The 27550-nt window shown below is 32.0% G+C and overlaps 2 protein-coding genes and 1 long non-coding RNA gene across 3 annotated transcripts; 2 read left to right on the forward strand and 1 right to left on the reverse strand.

Moving 5' to 3' along the window:
• The first annotated feature begins 242 nt into the window (after window positions 1-242).
• LOC108563840 lies at window positions 243-18670 on the forward strand. The gene is made up of 3 exons (XR_001891112.1): window positions 243-437; window positions 14603-14686; window positions 17769-18670. It is a non-coding gene; the product is annotated as an uncharacterized LOC108563840 (long non-coding RNA).
• Window positions 18671-19865: 1195 nt separating this feature from the next.
• On the forward strand, window positions 19866-22028 carry LOC108563843 (gastrula zinc finger protein XlCGF57.1-like). Its single transcript, XM_017922639.1, has 5 exons — window positions 19866-20043; window positions 20102-20450; window positions 20516-20700; window positions 20757-21198; window positions 21379-22028. The coding sequence occupies exons 1-5, from the start codon at window positions 19906-19908 to the stop codon at window positions 21669-21671; spliced, it is 1407 nt and encodes a 468-aa protein (XP_017778128.1). The 5' UTR covers window positions 19866-19905; the 3' UTR covers window positions 21672-22028.
• Window positions 22029-22247: 219 nt separating this feature from the next.
• On the reverse strand, window positions 22248-25402 carry LOC108563844 (CD63 antigen). The gene is made up of 5 exons (XM_017922641.1): window positions 25172-25402; window positions 24918-25106; window positions 24683-24853; window positions 24198-24416; window positions 22248-22659 (listed from the first exon to the last, which is right to left on the reverse strand). The coding sequence occupies exons 1-5, from the start codon at window positions 25232-25234 to the stop codon at window positions 22594-22596; spliced, it is 708 nt and encodes a 235-aa protein (XP_017778130.1). The 5' UTR covers window positions 25235-25402; the 3' UTR covers window positions 22248-22593.
• Window positions 25403-27550: the final 2148 nt, after the last annotated feature.

A 27550-nucleotide genomic window follows, 5' to 3' on the forward strand; every position in this document is an offset into this window, starting at 1 on the left:
CTTCATCGCACGTCCATCCTTTGACGAATCCACATAAATCCAATTGCGATTCGTATGAAATCATTATAACTTGCCAAGTCGAGCACGTAATGAATTAAGCAGATTTGACTTTGAAATGTCTTTTCTTTACCTCATGCTCCTTGAATCGATCGATACCAAATAAACTACGTTCTAATCATTCAAAATGCGTTTCTCGGAAATTAACAAACTGTTACAAAAACAAACATAAGTAAGAAGTTTTGCGTTCGCAAACGCAAATGCGAGATTGAATTAATACAGTTTTGAGTGCGAAACCTAATAGTATCGGATTAGTAGAAGAAATTGTTAATTAAGGACTGAACATGAAGTGTTTCTCTTCTCAGTACGCTGTTATTTGAGATAAATCTCCCGGATATCCGCTCGAGATGACAGGCAAACGCTGTATCATTTTATAACAAGTATGTAAAGTATTTAATGCATCATTTCTCTAATACGCTGATTATTAAATATGAAGAAAAAAAAACATGCGCTCAGATTGTTTCGGTTTCAGTATAATTATTTATTCTTTTTGTGAATATTAAATAATACATTAAAATTCTTCAATATAATCTGCGCAACGTTTCCAGTTGGTAATCAACATTCATGCTTATAATTTGCAGACATTTGCAACACAATCAATAAGTAAACATCAAGTAACAATGCGAATTGAATCAATTTAGCAGATTGGATAATTATTAAATATTTTAAGTGAATATTAAACATTTCTTGCATTAAAATTCTTAAAGATTATTAAATTTAAAAGAACTAATGTAAAATATTAAGAAATAGTACTAAGAATTTCGGAACACCTGAGGCTATTTCTGGAAACAATAAGGTACACAAATTTGCATACTTTAGTTTAAAATTTTATTTATCACGAAACGTTTTTCCACGAATTATGTAAATATTAGTAAAAATTGCTTATTAAACTTCAGACTTGATAATTTCATAAAGTTCTAACTAAAAAATAATGTATTTGAAATACAGATATCAATGTTGGATTAGTCAACTTTTAATGAAAGCTGGTGAGGGGTTTTTTTTTGTTGTTGTTGCTGCGTTCAATATCAGTACTAAAGGTACTTTGATGGAAAGCCATGTATGTGTAATTATTTAATGGAGATTTATGGGTTCGAAGAAGGGAAACGATTGAGTCGTCGGGATTGATGTGCGACCGTAATGAGAGGTAGGAATATATACGTAGGAAAGAAACGGAAAGAAAGAAAAAACAACATCGACAACAACAACAGCAACAGCAACAACGAGGAGGAGGAAAGGCAGAGAAGAGAACTAGCTAGCAGCAAACAACAACGAACTGTAACTGTGCGCCTTCTTCTTCTTCTTCGAGTGTATCTGTCTTTTGGTCCCATAAATATAGCCGCCTCGGACAAATAAGAGATATGGTCACGCGAGGCTCAATTAAGACCTTAATGTCCACAGATACGGACCTTGTTCTATGCAAATCAGGGGGAGGATTGCGTACACCGCCAGATTTATTACACGTGTACAAAATCCAACATCAGCAAAAGCAACAGCAGCAGCACAACATTTAACAACAATTTAACAAAAAGGACTCAAGGCTGTAGCGAATTTTCGAATGGCAAAGGAGCGGAGAAAAAGGATGAACTCTTGTATGTGTATAAAGAATGGCATCCGAAACGGGTGCCAACGACTCAATAGCTTCTGGCACGTTATCTTTGCAGGAGCTGCGACTGCATTCCTCCTGCTACACCCCGAATTATATTTCTCTATACAAACAGACTCGCATATTATGAGTGGAGTAAAAGAGGAGGAAAGAAAGAATTGGATGGAAACTATTCGCGTCTGCGTAACTTTGGTTGCTGTCGCATTATTCTTATGTTTTTTTTTTGGTATGGTCACGATGCCATCAGGTATAATTTGGAAGGTTGCGTTTTGGTGCAAGACCGTCTGTGTCTGTTGAAGAGGAAGAAGGGAAAAAAAACTGACGCCGACTCGCGCCTCTAATGATGCACGCACTCCTCTATTTTTATATATTTTTTTTTTCGTTGTTCTCTTTCTCAAAGAACACCCCAAATTATCTTCGAGTAATTTTTGGCCTTGGAATTGGTCTCCGGGTCATGCGGTTAACAAATAATTGATCAATCAAAAAAAAAAAACACAACAGTGCCAAATAAATGCACAATAATTTACTTACAATTATCGAATTTAAAAAGCAATAACAACAGACCCAAACCTAAAATAAAAAGGAAACATGTTTTTATTAATAGATTTTATAAAACTGAATGGATTCAACTGAAAATTACAATCTTTCATAAAAATAATAATCATTTTTCCAAACCTTTTATTTGGAATAACTTTGAAATTTTGAAATCCAATTATTAACACATATTTTTCCTATAATTTTGATATAAGTAAATTCACATTTTTTACTAATTGGATATTTTTTTACTACCTAAATTAACATATGTTTGAATATCAAAAGTCTTCATTTGCCGACATTTATTTTTATTGAAGCTTTCAATAAATTATTGATCTTATTGCATTCTTTAATGAATTTCAACATTGCAATTTTACTAAGTCTCATTCATAAAGTACAAAATACTATAAAAATAGTCGTGTTTTATGAATCTTTAATCAAAATAATAATCAATTTTCCTTGGTTGCAATTTGGACAAACTTTGGTTTGAAATTATACAAATATTTAAACTAATCCAATTATTATTTTCTTTCAATTATTAATAATAATATTATTCAATTTTTGTGTACAGTTTCCATTAAAATCAACATTTTTTTCCTATAATTTTGATATAATTCAAATAATATTTTTTACTAATTGGATCTCTTTTTACTACCTAAATTAACATCAAAAATCTTTGTTTGCGGAAGTTTATTTTTACTGAAGATTTCAATAAATTAATAATCTTATTGCATTCTTTAATTAATTTCAACATTGCAATTTTAGTAAGTCCCATAGATAAAGTACAAAATACTATAAAAATAGTCATATTTCATCAAAATAATAATCAATTTTCCTTGGTTGCAATTTGGACAAACTTTGGTTTGAAATTATACAAATATTTAAACTAATCCAATTATTATTTTCTTTCAATTATTAATAATAATATTATTAAATGTTTGTGTACAGTTTTCATTAAAATCACTAATTGGATCTTTTTTTATTACCTAAATTAACATATTTTAGAATATCAAAAGTCTTCATTTGCCGACGTCTATTTTCATTGAAGATTTCAATAAATTAATGATCTTATTTCATTCTTTAGTGCATTTCAACATTGTAATTTTAATAAGTCTGATTTATACAGTACAAAATACTATAAAAAATAGACATGTTTTGTGAATTTGTGATCGAAATAATAATCAATTTTCCTTGGTTGTAATTTGGACAAAGTTTGGCTTGAAATTATACAAATATTTAAACTAATCCAATTATTATTTTCTTTCAATTATTAATAATAATATTATTAAATGTTTGTGTACAGTTTTCATTAAAATCACTAATTGGATCTTTTTTTTATTACCTAAATTAATATATTTTAGAATATCAAAAGTCTTCATTTGCCGACATCTATTTTAATGGAAGATTTCAATAAATTAATGATCTTATTACATTCTTTAATGAATTTCAACATTGCAATTTTACTAAGTCTCATTCATAAAGTATAAAATACTATAAAAATAGTCATGTTTTGTGAATCTGTCATCGAAATGATAATCAATTTTCCTTTGTTGTAATTTGGACAAACTTTGGTTTCAAATTATACAAATATTGAAACTAATTCAATTATTATTTTTTTTTTCAATTATAAATAATAATATTATTCAATTTTTGTGTACAGTTTCCAATAAAATCAACATTTTTTCTATAATTTTGATATAATTGAATTCATATTTTTACTAATTGTATCTTTTTTAATACTTAAATTAACATATGTTTGAATATCAAAAGTCTTCATTTGCCGACGTTTATTTTTATTGAAAATTTCAATAAATCAATGATCTTATTACATCCTTTAATGCGTTTCAGTATTTCAATTTTACTAAGTCTAATTCATAAAGTAAAAAATACTATAAAAAATAGTCATGTTTTGTGAATCTTTCATCAAAATAATAATCAATTTTCCTTGGTTGTAATTTGGACAAACTTTGGCTTGGAATTATACAAATATTTAAACAAATCCAATTATTTTTTTCTTTCAATTATGAATAATAATATTATTAAATGTTTGTGTACAGTTTTCATTACAATCAACATTTTTCCTATAATTTTGATATAAATCAATTAATATTTTTACTAATTGAATCTTTTTTTTATTACCTAAATTAACATCAAAAGTCTTTGATTTGCGGACGTTTATTTTTATTGAAAATTTCAATAAATTAATGATCTTATTGCATTCTTCAATGCATTTCTTCAATGCAATTTTATTAAGTCTCATTCATACAGATACAAAATACTCCAAAAAAAAATAGTCACGTTTTGTGAATCTAATATAGAAAGTTGATATAATATAATTAATGTAGTAAACCAAATAAACATGCAGAGATTCCCCTTTTTAGGTCTTGAGCTATTTCAAAAATACAAAAGCAGTCGATGCCATCCGCATATTAACAAGGATCGTGCATTTAGAGCCTCGCTCCAATCGAACAACATTGCTTCTTCTTCACCCGTTAACGATTATGAAAATATCCAACAACCTTAACCATTCCATTTTTTAAATAAATCATTTGTTACAAACCTTATGAAATTACTTGGAGAAACCCATTCATAATTAAAACAAAATAAAATCCACCTATGTAAATTGTGATCTTATCATCGACTTCCAATATACACACACACATATATTATATATATATTTTTTTTTAATAACGGACTTCGAGATATTTCTATTAAATTCTATACCTTTAATAGCTTTTCCGACCTGATTTATTTCCATTCGGAAGCCGGCTTTAATTAATTATACACAAACCCGAGCTCCGCTTCGAACCTTCCGATAATTACGAAGAAGATTCCAAAAAAAAAAAACACTTTACATTATCGAATGTTTTTGTCTTAATTAGAGAATCTCACGTGTGCGAAGCGATTAATTAATTAATAAGTAGGGCAAACTTACGAACTAATCGGATGGTTATTTTTTTAATGTATTCACCTGACATTGTATATAATTTAAATTTTTAATTTTTCGTGTACAGGATTTTTGTTTAGACGATCAAAGCGAGCATAAGAACCGTAATTAATTAATGAATTAGAAATTTGTGTTTTGGTTAACAAAACTATTCGTATCATTTTTTTGTAATATATATTAAAAAAAAATACTCCAGACAGTTTTATTGATGATTCGGCTGAAACCTTTGAATTTGGAGCAAATACGTTGTAAAAATATGTATATAATCGTTATAGAAAACTGGTCCTTTTTAATGACGTAGAGAAATTATTTAAACTCTGAATTAATTATGATTTAAGAGAATTCGGATCAAAATTTATAAATCTCTAAATTGAAATATCAAATAAATCTTTAAGTAGAAAATCTCATAAGATCATTAGTGTTCTGTGATATAAACAAAAAAAAAACACAAGTGGAAACAATAGGTTATAATTAGATTGGCTTGAGTGACTCATAAATGTTTTATCCATTAATCCATCGCCGGAAATAATTCAAATCACTGAATCTACCTTTAAGATTTGATTAACACCTGCATTGTGCTATTATCCTGCAATATTTCCATAGTACAATCGATTTACTCAATGCAAAAACGAAAATATTTATTAATAACTGAATGCAAAAAAAAATAAAATGTAACACTTTCCTTTTAAATTGAAACGAGGCTTAAAAAGTGAACGTTTAATTGCATTAATTACGCAGGAAAATGTGTGATATTCAAATTTATTTTTTTAAATAATTAATTTCAATCTGAATTGCAAATAAATTGTAAGCATAATTTGTTACGTAACCAATGATTTCGACTCGTAAAAAATCGTTAATTAATTTGTTGTTCGTTAATTTTTCGGTGATTGGGATCTCAGGATGTGAAGTTTATTAAAGAGTACGAACAACTCTATTTCGGAATCCAATAAAATCTGGAATCTATAGGCTTTCTCCGGTTTTAGTTCGTTTGGTGTCGATGGAGGAAACATCAATTTGTTTCGCTTTACTAAATGGTCCATTCTAGGCGTTTTGGGGAACAGTTACCAGTGAGATGCAGCGTCCGAAAGGAGCAATCATAAAAAAAATACTTTATGAATTCATTAAGCCGCAGCCGATAAATGATAATTAAGTGAGTGTCAATCAACTCTGTTCTCTCTGCACGGTGCGGCCACCTCTTCCTCGTCCGCTCCGCTCTCTCCCCTTCATCATGATCATCGGCGTCATCATCTGGTTCATTTTTAATGATCCAATACTCGAGTGTTGGTTTCGTGGCTCTTCTGGATTGGGTTGAATGATGAGAGGAAGAGAGAGAAGTCATCTCTTCGATGATAAAACGCGCCGCAATAAATCCGATAATTTATGCTGAGGCTACAAATTAAAAAAAAATATGATCATGATAATGATGATAATAATAAAACGTGGACGATATGCAAGCAATCCTCGCTCTAATTAAATCCTTAATCTATTTTCATTAGCATTCCGAATCCCAATCCAATCTCCCCGTTATGGCTCTATTTATTCAACGTCTTCGAATCTGTAACCAATAACTGTTCCAATATGCATAATCACCATAAAAACTTTATGCTTTGTTGGAAATCTTCATTACGACATATCTACTTCATTCCTCCTCGTAAAAACCGAAATCTTATTTCGAGACCTTATTTTTTTTTTTATATTCTCCTCAATTAAATTTTATACGGAAACTATGTAAATCCACGTGCTTTTATTTACATTCAATATTATTTTAATGCAACAGAATATAAATATTGATATTATATACATTTTTATAACAGAAACAAAGTTTCTATTAAAAAGAAAAAACTTTTCAATTTCTTCTCATTTACTTGAATTTCATTGATTATTAAAATTTAGAAATTAATAAATTTATTTAAAGAAAATCAAGATTAATTAAGAAATATTAATAGTTTTTTATATGTTTTAAAGATTTAAAAAACTAATAACTAAGTGAAAAAAATAACTCTATTTGAATTTGTAAATAATATTTATATATTTGGATATAATTACGTGTTCTATACGCAGCGTGTTTCCTGTAATTACGAGATGAGATGAAATGCGCGTCCAAACTTGGATTCAACACTGTTTAGAAACTCGAACAATCTTCTTCACAATTATTTGTTGTGTGTTGTTGTTGTTTGTTTTTTATGTATGCATTCTTGAATAATGAAAATAGCCGGCTCATGCACGTTCCAACAACCTTTTATGGAAACGAAATATACTTATGCAAGAGGAGCAAAAAAAATAAATAAAATACAAACAAACAACGATGTATCGCTTTTATAATAAGTCTTAATTGGTATGTTGATTTTCTGGCTACTGCAGTTACTAATGACCCACAGCTTCGATCCACCTGAGAATTCATTTATTTATTTACTTTTTCATTAATTAATTCATATCACTCGAGAAATATTAATACTTCGTTAGAATTAATTTATTAAGAGCAACAACAACAACAACAAAATGTGCATTATTTTTAGCACTCATCTTTGCTATAATTACCACCTTTTTTAGGATATTAAACTTAATTAGAATTAATAATATTCAGTATGAAATGTAGAAATATTTATGAATTGTTACAATTTTAACTTTAAAGAAAAATAATTACGTGTTATTTTTGTAGATGACGTGGCGAGATTTAATTGGTCCTATAAATAATTAAAATTAATTGATAAATTTGAAAAATGAATGCGGCCATAAATCATGCGTCGTTTAAGGTGCATTCAAAATCTAATTGAAAAATTGTCTTTAATTACTCGTCCCACCATTTTTCCTTGGCACTTAATTAATTTATCGAAAATTAAAAAAACAAGATAGAAACATAATTAATTTTATCTTTTGTATCGACACACTTAAATTAATTTAATTTACAATTTAACTTTATGTAAATATTGATGAGAAATACTGAATTTTCTCAATTATTTAATTTTTTTTTTGTGATTTACAGAAAACTGTAAAATCTCTTGCATTTATTAATTGCATCAGAAATGTTATGTAACTACTCTTACGTTTAACTCGATAACAACGTGCACTAATTAGAATAACTAATAAGTAGATTTTAGAGGAAGCTGTGATCTTTCCAATAAACCTTCATACATTTTGTGGTATTTCCCTGCAATAAGCTTCAAAACGAGCAATTTTTTAAATCTTAAATCTATTTTAATAAGTTATAATGAATCTGATAATTATTTCATGGTAGTCATTAAATTGATTGCATGCATTATTGATTCAGTGCGTCGTCTGTTAGTTTCAATTTACTTCACATTAAAGAAACCCTCTTTCGTCATGTTTCTTTTTCATTCACATCATCGTCATCTTCTTACTCTTGTTCTTCTTTGGAATTTGAGGTGTATGGGAGAGTGACAATTCTCATGTGTGCTCGATATGAGGAGGAACGTGAGGCGATGCATGCGGTGGTGATGGTGGTGGTGACTCGTCCATTGGAAATCCGATATCGTCAGCTCATTTACAATACTCTCCTTCTTTTTAATCCATTGATACAAGTTCAATGAAGATGAAAAAGGACGAGATCTCAGCATCTATATTCCTCTCTACTCGTCCGGTTTTCCGATTTCTTTCTCTCCTTGTCTCCAAACTTATTATTCCTTTATTGCCTCTCCTCATTCTCACCGATCGCGTTCCTATATAACAAATATTACACGTAAAAAGGTGTCTCCAATACCTGTCTTACATCGACACAATTACTTTTATTCCTCCATTAAATAATTCAACTCGATTTTCATTCTTTCATAAATTTTTACATTTTTTCCAATTAACAAAATTAATTCAAAATTTAAATCGTATTGTTTAAGTACATGTACTGGATATATTAAGAGTCGTTACTCGAGTAGTTATTAAGAAATATATCAGCGGACACCGAGACAGGTTTTGAATGCCACACAAACGTTGCGGCAATCAATCTCATTGATAATAGCACAACAGTCCAACAACTCAAGCGTTTCGAACTACCTTTTAGATTTTATGAGATTTTAAGAGTCTCTTTGCATTATAAATTTTATGCTTATATACTATTTTATATTATCATTTAGAGTAATTACAAAATAACAATTTGTAAAAAAACATTTCTCTTTTTTTTTTTCAATAAATGTAATAAGAACCAATAATTGAGTGAGAAAATATGATTAACAATAAAGAACTGTGAATGCTATAGAGGCAATTGCTTTCTGATGAAAAAAAGAACGTAAAACAAAGAATTTGTTTTTTGAGTCAACCAAAGTTGTTATTGGATGCGGAATTCCAATATGGTTTTGAGAAGTGTTTCTTTTATTATTGTTTTTTTTTTTTCATTTGTTCGTTCGTTGTCTGCATTAATAGAGTGAGGATTTTATGAAATATTGATGGTGTGGTCGTTGGTCCCGTTCTTCGGGTTAAGAGAGAAAGATACGCCACGGTCGGTTCACCGCAAAGGCATTCTCACTTATCATCGGCCGATGATGATGATGATGATATCGATACGATATATATATACATACGGGCTCAACACGCTCGAGCAACTCGGATCTTCGAGAGAGCCGAAGTCCTCTTGTCGAAGGGACTAACACGCTCGAGAGAGCTTCCCAGATGGAAGAAAGGAGATGAAAAGGTGAAGACTTTGGAAAGAGAGAAGGAAAATGAAGCGATAAAAAAAATTGTAATAAAATATAGCAACGAGGCTAGAATAGAATGGAAAGATTAAGAAAGTGTTGTTGGTTCGTCATCGTAGGATTGTGTCTCCTCCAGCACTCTCGGAGGAGGTGTTTGCGTGTCTGGAGGTGATATCGGATAGTCTCGAGTGCCTCTGGTACCTCCGGTACCTCTTGTAGCCCCGGTACCTTTGGGGATGAGATAAGACGCGAGAAAGAGATGTTAATTAAGCCACCGGCCCCCGCCTAATGAGCCGAATAAACCAGTCGGTCGACTGCCATTCTAAATCACCGCCACGCAGAGGATAAATCCACCACGGATCTACATTTAATTTTTTATTCCCTCGCATCGCCCCACACTACTTCTTCCATCCATACCACGCCATGCCGTACCATTCTTCCTTTCCGCACAGAACCAACACAGAAGATATCAATTTGTGTGTGGGAATTTCAGATTTAGCTCTCTCGTCGGCTCGGCCTCTTCTGTATCTGCTATGTGTATGTGTATATGCTCCCTCCAACCTGGCCGTGATTTAGTTGTGCTCCGTGCAGCTTCCACCATTCTATTCAAATCGCCTCCGATGGACCACCGGGCGCATGACGTCACGTATCTATCACCGTCAAACCGGAGGAGACTTTTCTTCTTCTTCGTCTACTTCATAGTCTTCTTGTCTCCTCCTCTTCCTTCTTCTTCTGCTGCTACTGCTTCTTCGTTTTCTCATCCGTTTCCAAAGCCAAACAAAGGCCCAATTAATTCCGAACTGCCGCCGCGGTGAACTATCTGGAACTTACAATATTCTCTCATACTTATTATATGCAGAGCAGCTGAATGAATGTCCGTCCATTCCTTGTCTCCTCTTTAGTACCGCAACGAATCGGACACGGTTCATCCAACATTTATTACCAAACAGAAATCACCCTTTACTAATTCACATTATTTGCATAACAAACATTCACTCAATAAAACTCAATAAAAACTTCATTATTTTAAACAACATAATTAATTGATTATGAATTTCATAATCAATGAAGAAAATAATAATTACATAACTTATAACTAAATCAACTTAATATTAATTCAAATGAAACTATTTTTTTCTTTTTTAAAAAATTTAATTTATTAAGATTAACTATAATTGTAAGATCAATTAAATTGTAAAGTTTCAACTATTTGTATAAATTTGTAGCACCAGATGTAACATTTAGTATTTGGTATACAAGTATATAGGCGGTTCTTCTCCGTTGAGTCACACTGTATATGCAAAATGAGGTGTTGGGAAAATATATGCCCGCAGCTCGTTAGCAGGCTATGACTTACATTGACAGTCCATAAACAACCGTGCCACTTAATTTAGCGAATGACATTATGGCTCTGATCCTTCTCCTTCGAAGTATATCTCTCTGTGTGTGTGTGTGTGCATGTGTATAATACGTATACATGCACGTATGCGTGAATGTGTGTGTGTACTTCTTCGGCCGCAAGAGCTGATGCTGAAGAGCTGCCTTCCACCACGCAACCCCAAACCGAATCCCACAGCCGGCAAATGTTATATTATATTATAAATTATGAAAAATAAACACGAGACGGCATAACCAGTCGCACGCAAACCATCCACCTTTCTCTTCGCGTTCATCCTTGTTTTCTTTTTTTTTTTTTTTTTCCGTTCTTCATCCTCTCGTTGTTCAGTTTCTCTCGAATACATTTGTAATTTGAGGAATCCCATAAATCCGCTCAATTTCCAAAAGCCACCAATCACAGATGTTCTTCACGAATTACACATATCAAAGCTAATCCTCCAGCATTACTTTTATATAACAACACAATTTTGACAGTTTATTATATGAAATACAGTTGTATGGTTGTGTGTTTAAATTGCCTTTGCAATGATTTAATTGGTGCACGTGATCATTGGATCATTGAGAATTACGTACAAAGTAAAGATGTAAATAAATCGCGATTATTAATTATCATTACGTAATAATTATTACAGTACTAATATGCGCAATAGAGACGTGATAATCTTAATTGAGAAATGGTGGGAAATTTATAAAATAATTGGATTTTTTTTTTATAAACAAATTGGCAAAATGATTAAGACTACTTGATTATGTTTGTACATCCTATTGCTGTTTTAGTAGCTTAGCAACCATGTTGCTGCGGTGGTATCTTACTGTATTTGAATAGTTGTTAGATGGTACTGAATTGGTTTCATTGATTAGAGCGAGAGTAGTAGTCCTGGTTCGGAGCAGCATGTGCGTGTAAGTTTGTTTGTTTTTCATTTGTGTGCAGATTTGTAGAGTCGGCTCGGTAACAAGTGGGCTTGTTTGCTCTTGAATTTATTATCTTAAATCGAATCTGGTAGAACAAAACGTCGCGCGCGCCTCTCTCTTGTGCTTCATGCCGCCTCCTTTCCTCTGCCTCTTCCATCGCCACCGTCGCCGCCGCCGCCGCAATTGTGCTAATGCAATTTTATTGCACCGACCGAGAACGGTGCACCAAGAAGAACGAGAAAGAGTTGAAGAAGAAGAAGAAAGAAAAATAATACCAAATAGCAATAAACCAATCGCGTTTAATCAACCATCCTAGTTTATTTCCCTATTGCCGATTGTTTATTGCAATCCGAAAAGTCAGGACCGGATTTTAATAATTTCATAACTATACATTGAAAATAAACTTCAGAAAAACAGTTTAAATTTTTATTAAACCCTAAAATTAACATTTAATTAAAATAATCATATAATTTGAAATTGGCTGAAGACTGTTGAGTTCTTTGCATATAAGTATTTTATTATTTATTGAGATAAAACAAATTACTGTATTTATTTTGTTAATTTTATATCTACAGCAGTCATAATGTTAGTAACGTTTGTTGGACAAGCTTCTTTTTTATAATAGATACACCGTTTTAACTACTATATAGCGTTTATGACACCCTTGTAAAATCGTATTAAATTAGCTTCATAAATGAATAAACACTTCAAGCGTGCATTTCACAACAGACCACCAACGCTTGTAACTTACACGTTTACGACAAACGTAATACTTTGTTGTACTTTATATAACTCAATCAAAATTACTACTAATACTAATTAAATCAGCGGTCGGGGAACCGGGGTAAATTACCCAAAATGGGGTAAAAATGAATGGGGAATTTTTTTAAATTTCATCTTACCAAACTCAGAGAGCGGTTCTCTGACTACTTTGATGTACAAACTGTGAATTGGGTTGTAGATCCTTTTAAATGTGAAATTACTAACATACCAGAAGAATCTCCAGGTTTGGGAGAGGCAATTCTTGAACTTCGATCCAATACTGAAGCACGTATTCAATTTGAGACCAAAGCAAATCTGTCGTATTTTTGGTTGACAAAGGCTTTCAAAATTGCACATCAGGAGGCGGAAAAAAAAATTGCTGCCATTTGCATGAACCTACCATTGTGAACAAGGCTTTTCCACTCTAATTATGTTCATTAGAAACAGAACTCGATTAAACGCCGAAATTCAAATTGCTCTTACATCAAAAAGTCCCAATTTTAAAGTATTATATCAAACATGAAGCAACATCATTTTTCCAAAATCTGAAGGGGGAAAGTTTTCAAGTAATTTTTGTTTGTTCCAATTTAAAATTTTTATTTTGTTTGTCTATTACATACTTATTATTTTCATGTAACTTTTTTTATTATAAATATGTAAATGTAAATTAATTCAATAAATAATGTTTATTTAAAATTTACATTGATTATTTTCTTTAATTATTAATATCGACTTACGCAAAAATATTTTGGGGTAATGGTTAAAAAAGTTCCCCGACCGCTGAATTAAATCAATTAGTAGTAATTCCAGTTGTCATAATGTGACATTTATCCATCCAATTATCCATTAGCAATGTCACATATTGTTTAACTTTTTGATAAGTTGAGTTGGTGATTCCATTCTTCATTACTTCTTATAAAATATCCTCGATCTCGAAGTTACATAATGTAGATCCACCCTGGCTGAGGTATTTCTTGTATGTACCTGTTGAAAGGTGTATGACAAATTAATTAGAGAATGGATGAATAATTTCCGTTCTTATACTGGCTTTTTCCTCGAGTAACGTATAAAATATCCTTTTATTTTTTATTGTTGTTGTTGTTCCTGCACCTCGATCCCATAATGATATGTCGCCGATGAGAGTTCTTAATTATTTATGATCGATGAGGGCCGGTTTAGAGAACATATACATACGTATACGCGCAGCATCGGTGGTAGTGTGTGATCGATCGGAACAAAATTTTAATTGGACATCGGTGGTGCGGTTGATGGTAGAATGCTGAAGAAGTGAAGAGAATCGAGAAGGATTTTTAGAAATTCGCTACGTATAAAATAATTGGCCCGAGGATTTTCGTGAGCTGCTGCTGAAAAGAGAGTCTGCTGCTGAGTTGCTCTCCTCTTCGACTTCTCCTTTTGGTCCCTCTGCATTCGGCTTCGCTTATTGTTTTGGTTTTTGGATGTGTTCTCTTTTGTGTGTGTATGTGTATATACGAATGTGTGTGAGTGTGCGATGAAATGAAATTTATACGTTTCGTCTGCAGAGGAGACGTCGGACGGCTTTTTCGTGCTAGGGATGGATGGATGCGAATCGGATCGGGGTTTTTGGCCTTTGCGAAACGCGACAAAAACTGCTCGACTTTATAATATGACACGGACCGAGATTCACAATAGGGGGATATATTTTCTTGGGCGGTTCTTCGCATCTCGCAAGGATTCCACTAATTGCGTGCTTTCTTTACATTTTTCCAGGCGACAAGCCGCACGCCTGCGATCTCTGCAACAAGAAGTTCGCACTCGCCTGCAATCTTAGAGCTCACATGAAAACACACGAAGGTAAGTTTCCAACTTTAAATAATTAAAAAGTTATGCATTAATCATTATAATTATCATTACATAACAATTACACATGAAATTTCTTAATAATAATATTAATTTCAAGATTAGAAAAAAAAACATAATTTAACGTTTCCATACAATAATCAAAAAGTCAAGTGCTACAAAAGACTATTGACCAAAGGTCTTTCTGCCTTATTAAACAGATCGAATTTCAAAATGTTTGTCTCTGTATCTAATTAGAATTAGTTACAAAGTATCTCATTTATGTAATTTATCATTATGTAACAATTTTGATACAAACTTTTAATTCTCTTCTGTAATCATAACATATTGAAAGAAAGAAATCTGAAAAAATCAAAATTCTTATTAAAAATAAAGAGGATTTAATTCAAAACAAAGGGAAAGATGTGATAATACAAGTAAATACAAAGTTTTTTTTAGTTTTTTCTACTCATTGTGCAAAATTGCAAAAGTATTGTTCGAATAATACATGTGTTGTAATTGTTGTATTTATTCTGTTAAAAATATAATAGTTCAAGGTATATTGTTGTTGCAAAATCAGAGCTCGACTTAAATTATTAAAAATAAAAATAAAGTCAAACAAAGTTCAATTCACGTCCGTTAAGCGAGCGCCAGTAAAACGCAAGCTGGACAGGAAATGGAACGAGTTTTATTGGTCTTTAAAAGACTATATGCAGCATGAAATTCATTAGGCAAAGAAGAACTAAAACGTGAATGAAACCTCGCAGCCGGAGAGGACGAGTGGATCTACGGAGCCGACGAAAACCCATACAGTCCGTTCCATCTTTATCTCCTTAATTTGCCGCCCCTAGAAGAAGAAAAAAAACGACAACAACATCAAGAAAGCATCCCTTTTCGGGATTTCTGAACCGTTCGCAATTGATTTCGCTACCTGGCGTTTCCCACGTTACAGTAATTAAGTGACATTATGTTGGCTGGGTTTGTGTGTTGTGATCACGAGGCGCCGCATTTTTCTATGTGTGTGTCTATAATTCTGGCCGCAGGGAAGAATTGTGTGGATGCGGATGATGATGATGATGAGCAGTCCGAGCCATCATCCCAATTTATACCGCATTAGTTTATAGGAAATTTGAAATTATAATTAGATTTCGGGGTTGAAAACGCAACAGCACACGATTTACAATTGTAAACGAGGCAGACCGAAATGGAAGAGAAATAGGATAGGTTGATGGATCAAGAACAACAACAAAAAAAAAAGAGTATACAATGAGAAAATAAACGAGCACGAAAACCATATGAAATTTATTCAGGGTTTGCCTGTATTATTTTTGTTCGTGCTCGGTTTTTGGGTAGTCGAAATTTATTAAATTCCAATAGAAACCCTCATACCAATTTCATAATAATACACAAAATATATTTACAAAAATGGAAATAAAGCTAAATTAATTGTAATTAAGATGGAAATTTCATTGAATTGTAAAAGAAAAACAAGAATGATGAAAGGAAAATTTTTTAATATCAATCAAAATAAATTATTTCCTCATTATTTCATTAGTCCGCGTTTGCAATTACTTTATGATTGCAACAGATTACAATTAATTGTTGAAAATAATTAGATAATAAACGTTCGATAAACGAAAACAATTTTTAGTGTAATAAGCTGTTATGATATTAGAAAATGTTACTAATTGAATGTTTAACAAAAAATCATTTTTTTATAATCAAATTATTTGCATATTCATGAATAGAAATTAATTATAGCAAATATAAAGTGTGCTTAAAATAAATCGAAGTGAAAGTCTTTATATTTTCGTTTAATAATTGATTATATGATTTATTTCTATCCTTGTGTATGCAAGAGTTTTACAAGAGAATAAACAGGAAACGCCAATTATCTCGAAGAAAATAACTAATTGCAGTTCCTACCTTGAATTAAAAGAGCATTTAGGAAATGTATTTTGAAAAAAAAAAAGTTTATCTTCGGTTACCAAATGTCACTACAAACTAAATATCAATGATTATATAACGTGATTAATTGCAAAACAAAAATTCTATTGTAATTACTTTTTAATTTTTATGTTTACACTGGAAATTCTTTATAAATTATGAACAAAAATTAAGCACTAAGATTTACTGATTAGTTAAATTAACGATTAGAGAAATCCATTTTTTTGTAAATTTAATTATACTTGGCTGTGATTCTTACTAATTGCAATTAATTTAATATTTAATTGATTAATTGTTTATCTATATAGGTTTTCTATTTATAAATTAAAAATACACTTATAAAAGTAATTAATGATTGTGAAGAGTAATAAAAATAATAGAAGGTGTCGTTGGATGCACATTTGGTTATGGATCGGAGACTTTATGTTAATACACCGATAACATGTTTAATTACAATAACGGGTATTATATTAATGTGCTACCATAAAAGATACCAGATAAGAAGTAAAAGCCATGTCTTCAACAGTTAAAACACAAATTTGGTATAGCTTCAAATCATCATACATATTTTAATAATTCACTTTAGAAAGACGATTTTATCTTAGAAGTATTTATTATAAAGTTTCCTTCTTAACTTAACCATCAACGATAATGTTCTTAAGTTAAATTTATTTATTTTTATAAGTTATTGTAAATTTGATTATATTTAATGTATGCTTATTGCAAATGATGTGAGGGTCAGAAAAATCACCGATAATGGATAAGTGTCAGGTCAGGACAAAGGAAATGTGCTTTCTAAATTGGCCGTCGCCGTAGCACGAGTGGTGCGATTCGAAATCCTTCTCCTTCTGTCTTTCTTCATATTACCATTCCTTTTCTCGCCGATTTTTCCAAACGGCTCTCAGAGGAAACTGTAAATACTGTCGCATTACGTGTCCGTTTCTTATGAGAAGCCTCGTTACAAGGTGCAATTGTGCATTGGCTTTTTGTGTCCGGACAGCCGTACAATTTGTGTTTCAATGAAAGAAAGGAAGAAAAACATGTTGCGCAAATTGCCACCCGTGAGTCACGTATTCAAATGAACACACTTCGATATAAATATATGACATTTCGACCTGCTAACGTATTTTTTTCTCTCTATTTCTTGCAGGAGATCCGCAGGAGGAGTGCAGCCGTTGCGGAAAGATGTTCATCCTGTGCGGTGGCGGATCAGAGGGTTGCTGCCCCCAATGCAGAGACTCCGATTCCAGCGGAAACCACACGGAGGATAGCAACGGATCTCCACCAGAATAATCATCTTATTTGAAGATGATCTTCAAAGGTGATCATCTTTGAGCTAAAGATCATCTTTGTTCACGTTATGTTTAGGTGATATCGAAAATCTTGCCGTCCATTGCGATCACACAATTTTGTTGCTAAATGTATAAGTTTAAGTACAACTCGTAGCTATTATTATTATTATGATTACATTACAATTAATTGATATTTATGTAAGCCACATATATTCATCATATTAGTTATGATTACGTTTGTGATTAGATGAATCAAATGGGCCCTCAAGGATAAACCGATTAGAATGCATTTTCCGCTCGCCGCGAAGGAAGAGGAGACGCGACGAAGGCGGGAGGGAGGAATACATGGTTGGTGTCTAATGGTGCATTAAAGAATCCCGGTGACGTGGCTTAATCCGATTTGCATTCGAAAAAATTTCATTAATAATTTGTACGGAAAATTACGTTAAGCCACGAATTAAGGACTATGTTTTTTTTGTTATTTAAGAAAGAGAAAGACGAGAGATGAAGAGGAAGAAAAAAACAAACTGTATCGAAGAGAAAAAGAAAACTAATCCGATGTCGGGCCCTCTTCAAGAGAAGAAAAGGGTAACAAATTCGATATCTTCCAAAAACCAACAACGCATGACACATTAAAGCCGACAGGTGTCAAATGTCGCATGATGGATATAAGGCGCACCACCACACCACACCGGTTTCTTTAATTTTGCTTCATCTAATCAAAACACAATTTATTCTTTTTTTATATATTTGTCTTTCCCCCCCCCCATCACTCGAGCATATTTATTTTCTATACATAAACAATGGAATATTGCGTAATTTGTATTTTTTATATCATTATTATTTAGCTTTAATCGTGTATTATATATCTATTATTAATTTATAACTCTTTAATTTGTGAATGAAACAAACAAACACACACGCACACCAAGTAAAAGCTCAATGTTTTCTTTTTTATATATGTATAATTTTTATTTGTCTTTAATTAGTTTCACGGTGATTAATAATCTTAACATAATCTTATTATTTCGTGCTATTACTGTAATATCCGCATGTATGTGTACATATATATAATGAATACTTAGGTCTTAATTGACGCAACGAAAACAATACTTAGCATTTTAAGGGGTTAATATTTTGTCTAGTCAATCTCGATAAAAAAATCTATATATATTTTACATATTATATATTTTTTTTTAAATAAAAATATTTTTATATAACGCTTAACCCAAACAATTCGTAATTTATTTAATCCTTCATTATTTATTATAATTATTCCTCTAATTTTGAGAAACACCGTTTCTTCTTTATATTCTCTAATTAATTTATAAAATAACACCAATTAAGTGTTATTATTTCTTAACGATAAATATTTGAAATACTTAAATTTCTACTCCTTTCGGGTTTATCAACCCCCACAAATTTTTGTTGGTTTTTTCGGAATCGAACCAATCAGATATCAGATTTTGGTGATACAGGCGACTAAAAATGATTCAAAACGAAAATTAATTAAGTAACTTAATAACTGCAATAGTTTAACGATTTTTAATTATCAAGTATCCTTTAAAGTTTAAAGGATTCTTTATATGATTATATGACTAGACTTGGCAAGTTAATTAGCCAGTGAATACAAAGTTGTTTGAGGATTTGAATCGAATATTCTGATTAAATATATAACTTTACTTATGTAATCTATTTTATTTAAAAAAAAGAGAGATTTATATCAATTTATTTATTGATATAAATCTCTTCCGGCCCTAATTCTACCCCTTTCGTGTTTAACAGCCACCACAAATTTATTGTTGGTTTTTGGGAATTGAACCAACGACTTTTCGTATCAGATTTTCGCGATACAGGCGACTTATGTAATCTAATTATTATTATATAAGAATATAGACTGCTGGCGCCATCTGAGAAGTTCTTCAGCAAAGTCATCTGACATTTGCTATGTTTATTTACACCTTCAGAAATGTTTGGCTTCTAACCTGAAAAACAATGTCCGAGGAAATTTTGCTAATTGCAAATATCGATAAACTATGCAGGACGTGTTTAATTATCAAGGAAGATCAGGAGTTGTGCATCCTTTACAAGGATAACATAGATGATATTTTATACTCTTTAACCCAAGTTAAGGTAACGATCATAACTAGTGTTAATTAGTTGTATGTGGGAATTCAATTGTTATTTGTAGGTATCCAGTGATGATGGATATCCAAGTTACATTTGCTTAGAATGTCTAGAACAATTGAATGCAGCAAACAGCTTCAGAGAGAAATGCATCAAATCTGAATCTCTATTGAAATCGTCAATTATCACCAGTATTGAAGAAGCAAAATCAATTGATGAAGATGTTACAGAAAGTAATAATTCTGTGGAAGAAGAAGAAGATGACGAGGAGGAAGAAGTCAAAGTTGTCTTGGATGAGGGACATAAATGTCCAGATTGTGAGAGGGTATTTAAATCCTCGAGTGCATTGAAGACACACTCACTAATGCATGGAAGGAAATCAGTTTGCAAACTTTGCAGCAAGGAGTTTCTTTGTAATTGATTTAGTTTTTTTTATATAATATCCTTCATATATCTATATTTACATGCTAGGTTTTAGTGGCTAAACAGTTGAATGCTCACATGAGAACGCACACGAATTACCGTCCTTACGCGTGCAAAATTTGCAGCAAAACGTTTTCTCTACGAGGAAGCTTAATCAAGCACAAGAGGATACATGGGGGTGACAAGAAGCACCTGTGCAATACCTGTGGAAAACGATTTTTCGAGCCGGGACATTTAGCTGTATTTAAACATCAACTACTTATTGGTATTATTATTAATTGTAATTATTTTTCAAGATTCATATGCGTAGCCATACGGGCGAAAAGCCCATCATATGCAGTATTTGCGGGAAAGGATTTGCTGATCCGCATGGATTGGCCGCCCATAAAAAGATACACACTGGAGAGAGGAATTACGAATGCACAGAGTGCGGGAAAAGATTCGCTCATTCCTTCGTGCTGACTGCTCACAAACGAGTGCATTCAGGGGAGAAGCCTTACGTTTGCACCGTTTGCGGATCTGCATTCGCCACGTCATCGTATTTGAAGATTCATACTAGGACGCATACACAGGAGAGACCTTATATTTGCTCCTCGTGTCCGAAGGCTTTCATCAGCAAAAGCGCTTTGGCTTCACACACCATGACACATACAGGGGAGAAGAAGTTTCAGTGTTCGATATGCGGGAAGAGGGCTGCTAGAGCTGCAGACATAAATATTCATATGAGATCACATACAGGTATTATAACTTATAAATGTTTCAGACTATCAATCTATGGTATAGTTCATAAGTTTCTATTAGATCAAACTACTATATATCTTTACTTTTTTTGTAGTTTGATAAATTATGATACCTAAGCTATCCAATTGATAGAATAATGTGTTATGGCAAAGACAAGATTTTTTTTTAATTTTTTAGGTGAAAAACCATATGGATGTGATCAATGTTCTAAGAGGTACCATACATCAAGTAATTTGGCAGCACACAAGAAAACTCATTCGGGTATAAAGGATCACATTTGCTTGGTGTGTGGAAAAGGATTCGGCGATTCCAGGACTTTGAAGAGCCACATGAGGACGCACACCGGGGAAAAGCCCTACGCCTGCAACATTTGCGGTAACAGGTACACTCAATCGGGTCAATTATCCGCACACAAGAAGACCCACAAGGAATACGATCTGTTCCAACCCGCTGAACAAGTTGCGATCTGAAATCGGTCTGCGTTTCCTTCATGTTTGAAAGAATGAAAACGCCAATTCGTGTGTAATATTTATATTTTATAACATATATTATAGAATATATAATCTAAACATTGAAATATTTCCTTTGCAACAACGATCGAGATGCGCATGTTGGAAAAGAAATAATGGTCGCTCCACTTATATTTAATTTTTGGTTATACTTCTTCTCCAATAGAATCTGTGTAAAGGTAAAACGAATAAATCTACATACATATATTGCCCTAATATTTGGTACACGTTATTATATTATATAATTCATAAATGTAAATCGAAAAGTGTAAATAAGTTCAGTCGAACACACACCGCATATATATATATATAACTACATTGTTTACTTGCTTACAATTGTGAGTACATATCCGAATTATCTATTTACCTAAACACAGTGCTTCCCAACCAAAGTCTTGCGAAATTCCGAAAAAATATTTCAACATAGTAAATTAATGATCCCACGAACATGTTTCAATTTATTTCCAACGAAATAAATATACATAGATAAAAAATAGTTGCATCAATCATTTTATCAATTCATATGCGTTTTCCTTTTTTTTTTTAGTCAACGAACCGAAAATGTATCCTTCCTTTTCTTGTCCCGGTTGAGAAACACCGACACGAGATGCGCGTACATAAACATTACATGTAAAATCTGTTATTATCAAAAAAATTGACTCATTCGTCCTAAACTTAACTTATCAACAGTGAGAACATCCATCTTCAATCAAGAACAACCAAAAAGTAAATAATGAGAACACAACGTAATAGATAAGAAAAATCAGTCAGAGAAATAAGAAAATAAATTAGAGAAACTCAACAAAACATACAATAATAATAATCATATAAAATATAGAAATAAATCACAAATAATAAAGAAAATTTAAGATCGTCGGCGCGTTTAAACGGTTTCGTATTCCTTGCGGATGCTGCAGGCCAGACAACAGGCGAATACCACTCCAATTAACTGAAACAAGAACAACGTGAGTTAATATACAAATACAGAGAAAAAAAACGGCACAGTCGTAATTCACGTAAATTAATTCAATTGGGCTTAATTTTGCCGATGCGTTAATTCCAAGCGGAACGTGTCGGTTAATGATGCGAAGGTCTTTGGATTACTTGCAATGCAATCCAGGATCATCGCTCTCATTTTCGTTTATTTAATACAATTCCCAGGCATTTTTTTGTTATATAATTTATGATTACATCATCTTTTGATATAATCGTTATGTGAGATGTGGCGATTTCTGTTTTCAAGCAATTAATGCGTATTTTCAGCATTCAGTGAAAACGTGTTTAAATATTTTTACGTAATATTATTATACAATGAACTTCGTTCAGCGAAGATAGTGCGCCTAAGCGGTTATAACAATGGCACTACAATTGAACTAGACCTAATCAGTAGAAATACCTCTGGAGTATTGCATAGAGGGCAATTTGTACTCGGCATTCAAATGCATAATGTTATTGCAGCGATTTACATAATTTGACGCGTGTTTACGAAATAATTGAAATTTTTCCACTCGAAACAAATTCATTCTGGATATTAAATAATATTGATATTTTTACGTTTAATTTTTAAAAGTTTTTTTGAAAATTTATGTTAGATATTTTTAAATTTTTTGAAATAATTTATAATAACGAATTTTCTCATGCAATAAACAAAATATAGATTGGTTAAAACGTAAAATAATTAAAGTAAATTTAACTTAAAAATTTGATCAACTTTCTTTTAATATTATGTTTTCTTTTAGAAACGGATGACTCATGTCTTTATCTTATATATAGGATGACCCATTTCTACACTCCAATTGGATGATTCAATGCATGCTGCATTTGATATCTAAAACCTATGCCTTGTTTTCCATTTACCTCGACATTTAACGCATACAAAGTTACCGCTTCTTCAACAGAATTAATAACGTTAAAACTAGTACCGAAAAGCTTATAAATATTTAATGAGTAATATTTATATAATAATGTATGTATAATTATTTAATTTCCCAAAATTTTCTTATTGTAACATCAATAAAGAAAATTATAAAATCATTCATATCTTTTTCATTTTGAATACATTAATACAAATTGAAATTTAAACATATTTTAAAATATATAATGACTAAATAAATTAATCATTATTATAATTTTGTTGTAATTCTAGTTGAGATAACGACGAGTTTCTCTTTAAATATGTTTTTAATAGAAGGATTAATCATATTTTTAATACCCTTGGACTAAACTTCGTTACCAAGTATAAATAATGTAATGTGTAATAAGTTGTATTATATTTAAAAAAAGATCGATACGCTATTAATTTCATTAATAATAAATCGGTATATTATTACGTTAACCTTCGTGCTTGGGCTTCAATTTCAAAAAACTTTGCGCAAATGTGTATAATTTCGAAACGAGTTTTCTCCGATAATATTTTAATAATGCGCTCCGGTAATTACAGAATGACAAAGATAATAAATAGCAATTAGAAAGTGGATGATATCTTACCTGGATTACGGCCACTCCGCATCCTACGCCTCCTATAATAGTGGAATAAGTTAGGAGAGTATCTTCGAGGCTCTCCAAGCACGACTTTGTGTACTTGTTGAGGGTCATTATGGTGCAGGTGCCATCGTTTTGGGTGTCCGGGCAGCAAGTGTGCGGCAGAGTCTCGTTGTGGATGACGGAGCGCCAATCCTCGGGTCCGTTCATTCCGCAGCATTTCATCTTGAATGAATCATAGCATTAATTGATGAACAAAAGAGATTTAGCAATCGATGATTAAGATGTTTGAATGAGAATGATTTGATGTGTTGAGCATATGTCGAGTCGGACACGATTAATTATTTAAACAGAAATCAATATAATGTGGCTAATGAATAATGCGAAACAATCTGAAACTGGGGCAACGGAGACGACATACAAAGAACGAATTATCGTTACGAATTTAGTAAATAATCGGACGGAAGTAGAGCAAATTGATGTCTTTTTACCTCATGCTGCAAAATGTTCCAGGACTTTTCGACATCCTTGCGGACGTAGTAGTTCTGCATGCTCGTGTTGAATTGATTCTCCAACATATCACCAACTTCCATGCGACGAGCGTAACCGGCCAGACCAGCAGCTAATTCAATCGTGAAGATGATGAGCAACAATGCGGCAAACTGAAAACGAAGAGATGTTAAACGATAATTGGATCACATTGTGCAATGTTGTTGTTGCACTTACGGTGATGATCATGCAGTGGTTCTCTTTGACGGCGCCGCAGCAGCCGAAGAACGCTACCACAGCGACGATGACTCCTACGATGATCAGGACGACCGGAGCTGACTCAAAGCTGGGCTCTATGAAGTACGAGTAGTGATGGTACACGGTGTGTATGATCATACCCACGGTGAAGATAGCAACCCCTGAGATCTGAAGACATCATAGGAAGAATGAAATAAATATGTCATCGGTGCGGTGACCCAAATTGTACTCACCGCAAAGATGAGGTTGAAGCAGAAGAGCAGGTATTTCACACATGTCATGCCACCGGACACCATCTTAAGGCCTTCTTCGTCTCGCGAGTGTAAACAAAAGATGCTCTGTTTTCCTTTGACTCTGATTCACTCGACAACAAGACCAGCAGCAACCAACGTAGACCAACAACTACCGAACTCTGCTGCTCGCGCATCACCACCTCCGACGCTCACACCTCCCCCACTTTGATGCTCGTATTACACCCTACACTCTATTTACAGTTGCCTACATTCTTGGGTTTAAAAATAAATAGAAGAATCTATAATAATAGTCCCATGGTTCTCTCTTTTCTTTAGATTACAAAGAATTATTCTACTCATATAATGCTTATCTATTTTAATGCAATTCTGCGCTTTTCATTTTCATCCAAAGAGACGCAGAAACGACGAAGACCTTCCGGTCAATTATGCTTTTCATCGAGTTTATTGACTTTCGCTTTAAAAATAACTAAAAGCTTAATCTTCCGAGGGCTTTATCTGGCTTTACTGCTAGAAAGCCTACATGAACATTTTAAGTATATTTGTGATAACATTATTACATTTTATCGCAGCTACCTACCTTCCATCCGTCTAGACTAATTTGACTATTTATTTGTTTTGACTACTTCAATGCTAATTATTTATTTTATCAATTGAAAAGAAAATACAGACTATTGATTTTAACTATAAACAGCAATAAAAACTAATATTCTGCGAATAATACACAGTTGCTCCAACAAATGATAAATGACTTATGCATGAGAAATGCGTTGAAAGAAAACACAATTAGTGGTATTATGAATTAAGTAGAAGCGAATAAGTAGATGTTATATTTATTATAATTTCTGCGTTGAAATTAAAACAATTTATATAAACTGTATATTTTTCATAAGCTAATAACATGTGTGTTCCTATAAACAAAAATGTAAGAACCAGGCATGCTTTCCGACGCGAGGATAAGGTGTTTTTAAAATAAGAAATAATACACTTCTGTTATTTAGTACAGAAAAATATACTGTTTTAATTGAAAACGCGAATTTAAGTATTTATATTGATAACACCTCGAGAATAATTTAAAAAAATGCAGATGATGCACACTGTGTATAAACACGGTGGGAGTTACAGGAATTGCCACTTTACGCTCATTGTATGACATCAAAAATAAGCGAATGCTTATTCATAAAATAAAAACATTAAAATATGTAGTTAAAATTATGAAGTGATTATTACTAAAAATATATTATTTAGAAAAAACATTGAAAATTCCATTTTTGATAGAATTTCTTAGAATTAAGAGATACAATATATGGATTAAGTATTCTGTACTCGTCTCTAGAATGAAACGATATTTGAATTTCAATTTATTCTTTTTTTAACTGAAAATCCTGTAAAATATTATAATTGAAATAAGAATGAATAATGGATTTCTTATAAGAAAATAATTTAAAAGTGTGAAATAAAGTGTTTAGTTATAAAATGAAGCGGAACGAATTTAGAATGTTTTATGTTAAATGCTGGAGTGATTCTCAAACTTTTTGGTCTACGATCCCGTTTTGAATATAAAAAGTTTCTGCCTCCCCCGATGAATGGGTATGTGTAGAAACAACCAAAATTGATCTGTCATTAAATTTTTACGACCCCCCAAATATTTTACACGACCCACTCTTTGAGAATAACTTTAGTAGTGGAATCTCCTGTTAGGAGATGTAGGAATTGGGAAAAAAAAATGTGAATAGGATTTTCTTAAAAATCGCTGTTTTGTTGAGAGTCAACGAGTTTTCACGTTTTTTTCTTAATTGCACGAAAATTACGTAACTTTTGTTGTGTGTTTTGTTTTGAAAAATTGTGGATGTTATTTTTGAAGAAAGCAAAGAGAAATACGCGAAAAAAAAACATGGAAAATATGAAATTAGTTGTTAAACTTTAAAAAAGAATATATTTAATTGTTATATCTGATTGTTTGTATTCATATTTGTACAGTATATATTATCAATTATACAGCTCTTGATTATTAACCCAACAGGGATGGAGTTATGATGGTTTAATTAGCACTTGTGGTAATCGATTAATTTAAAAGACGTGAAGGTTTTGCAGCAAATTGAAAATAGTTATATAAATGGTTATATTCATATATATTGGAAAATTTTAATTTAGTGTTTTAAACAATAATATTTTCGCTTTCGTTTGCTATAAAACACTTTCGTTTTGGTAAATTAATAAGAAAGTTATTAAACTTTAATTAGTTGGCGTTTTTTGTGAATCAAACCGCAAGCCTGAGCTACAACCTTTGAGATATTGCTAACAGATGGACTATTCATTTTGCGCCTAATATGCAGGCAACCAAACATACATATACTCTTT

The sequence above is a fragment of the Nicrophorus vespilloides genome, unplaced genomic scaffold, assembly GCF_001412225.1.
Source record: "Nicrophorus vespilloides isolate i.1.1-1 unplaced genomic scaffold, Nicve_v1.0, whole genome shotgun sequence".
NCBI classification, from domain to species: domain Eukaryota; kingdom Metazoa; phylum Arthropoda; class Insecta; order Coleoptera; family Silphidae; genus Nicrophorus; species Nicrophorus vespilloides.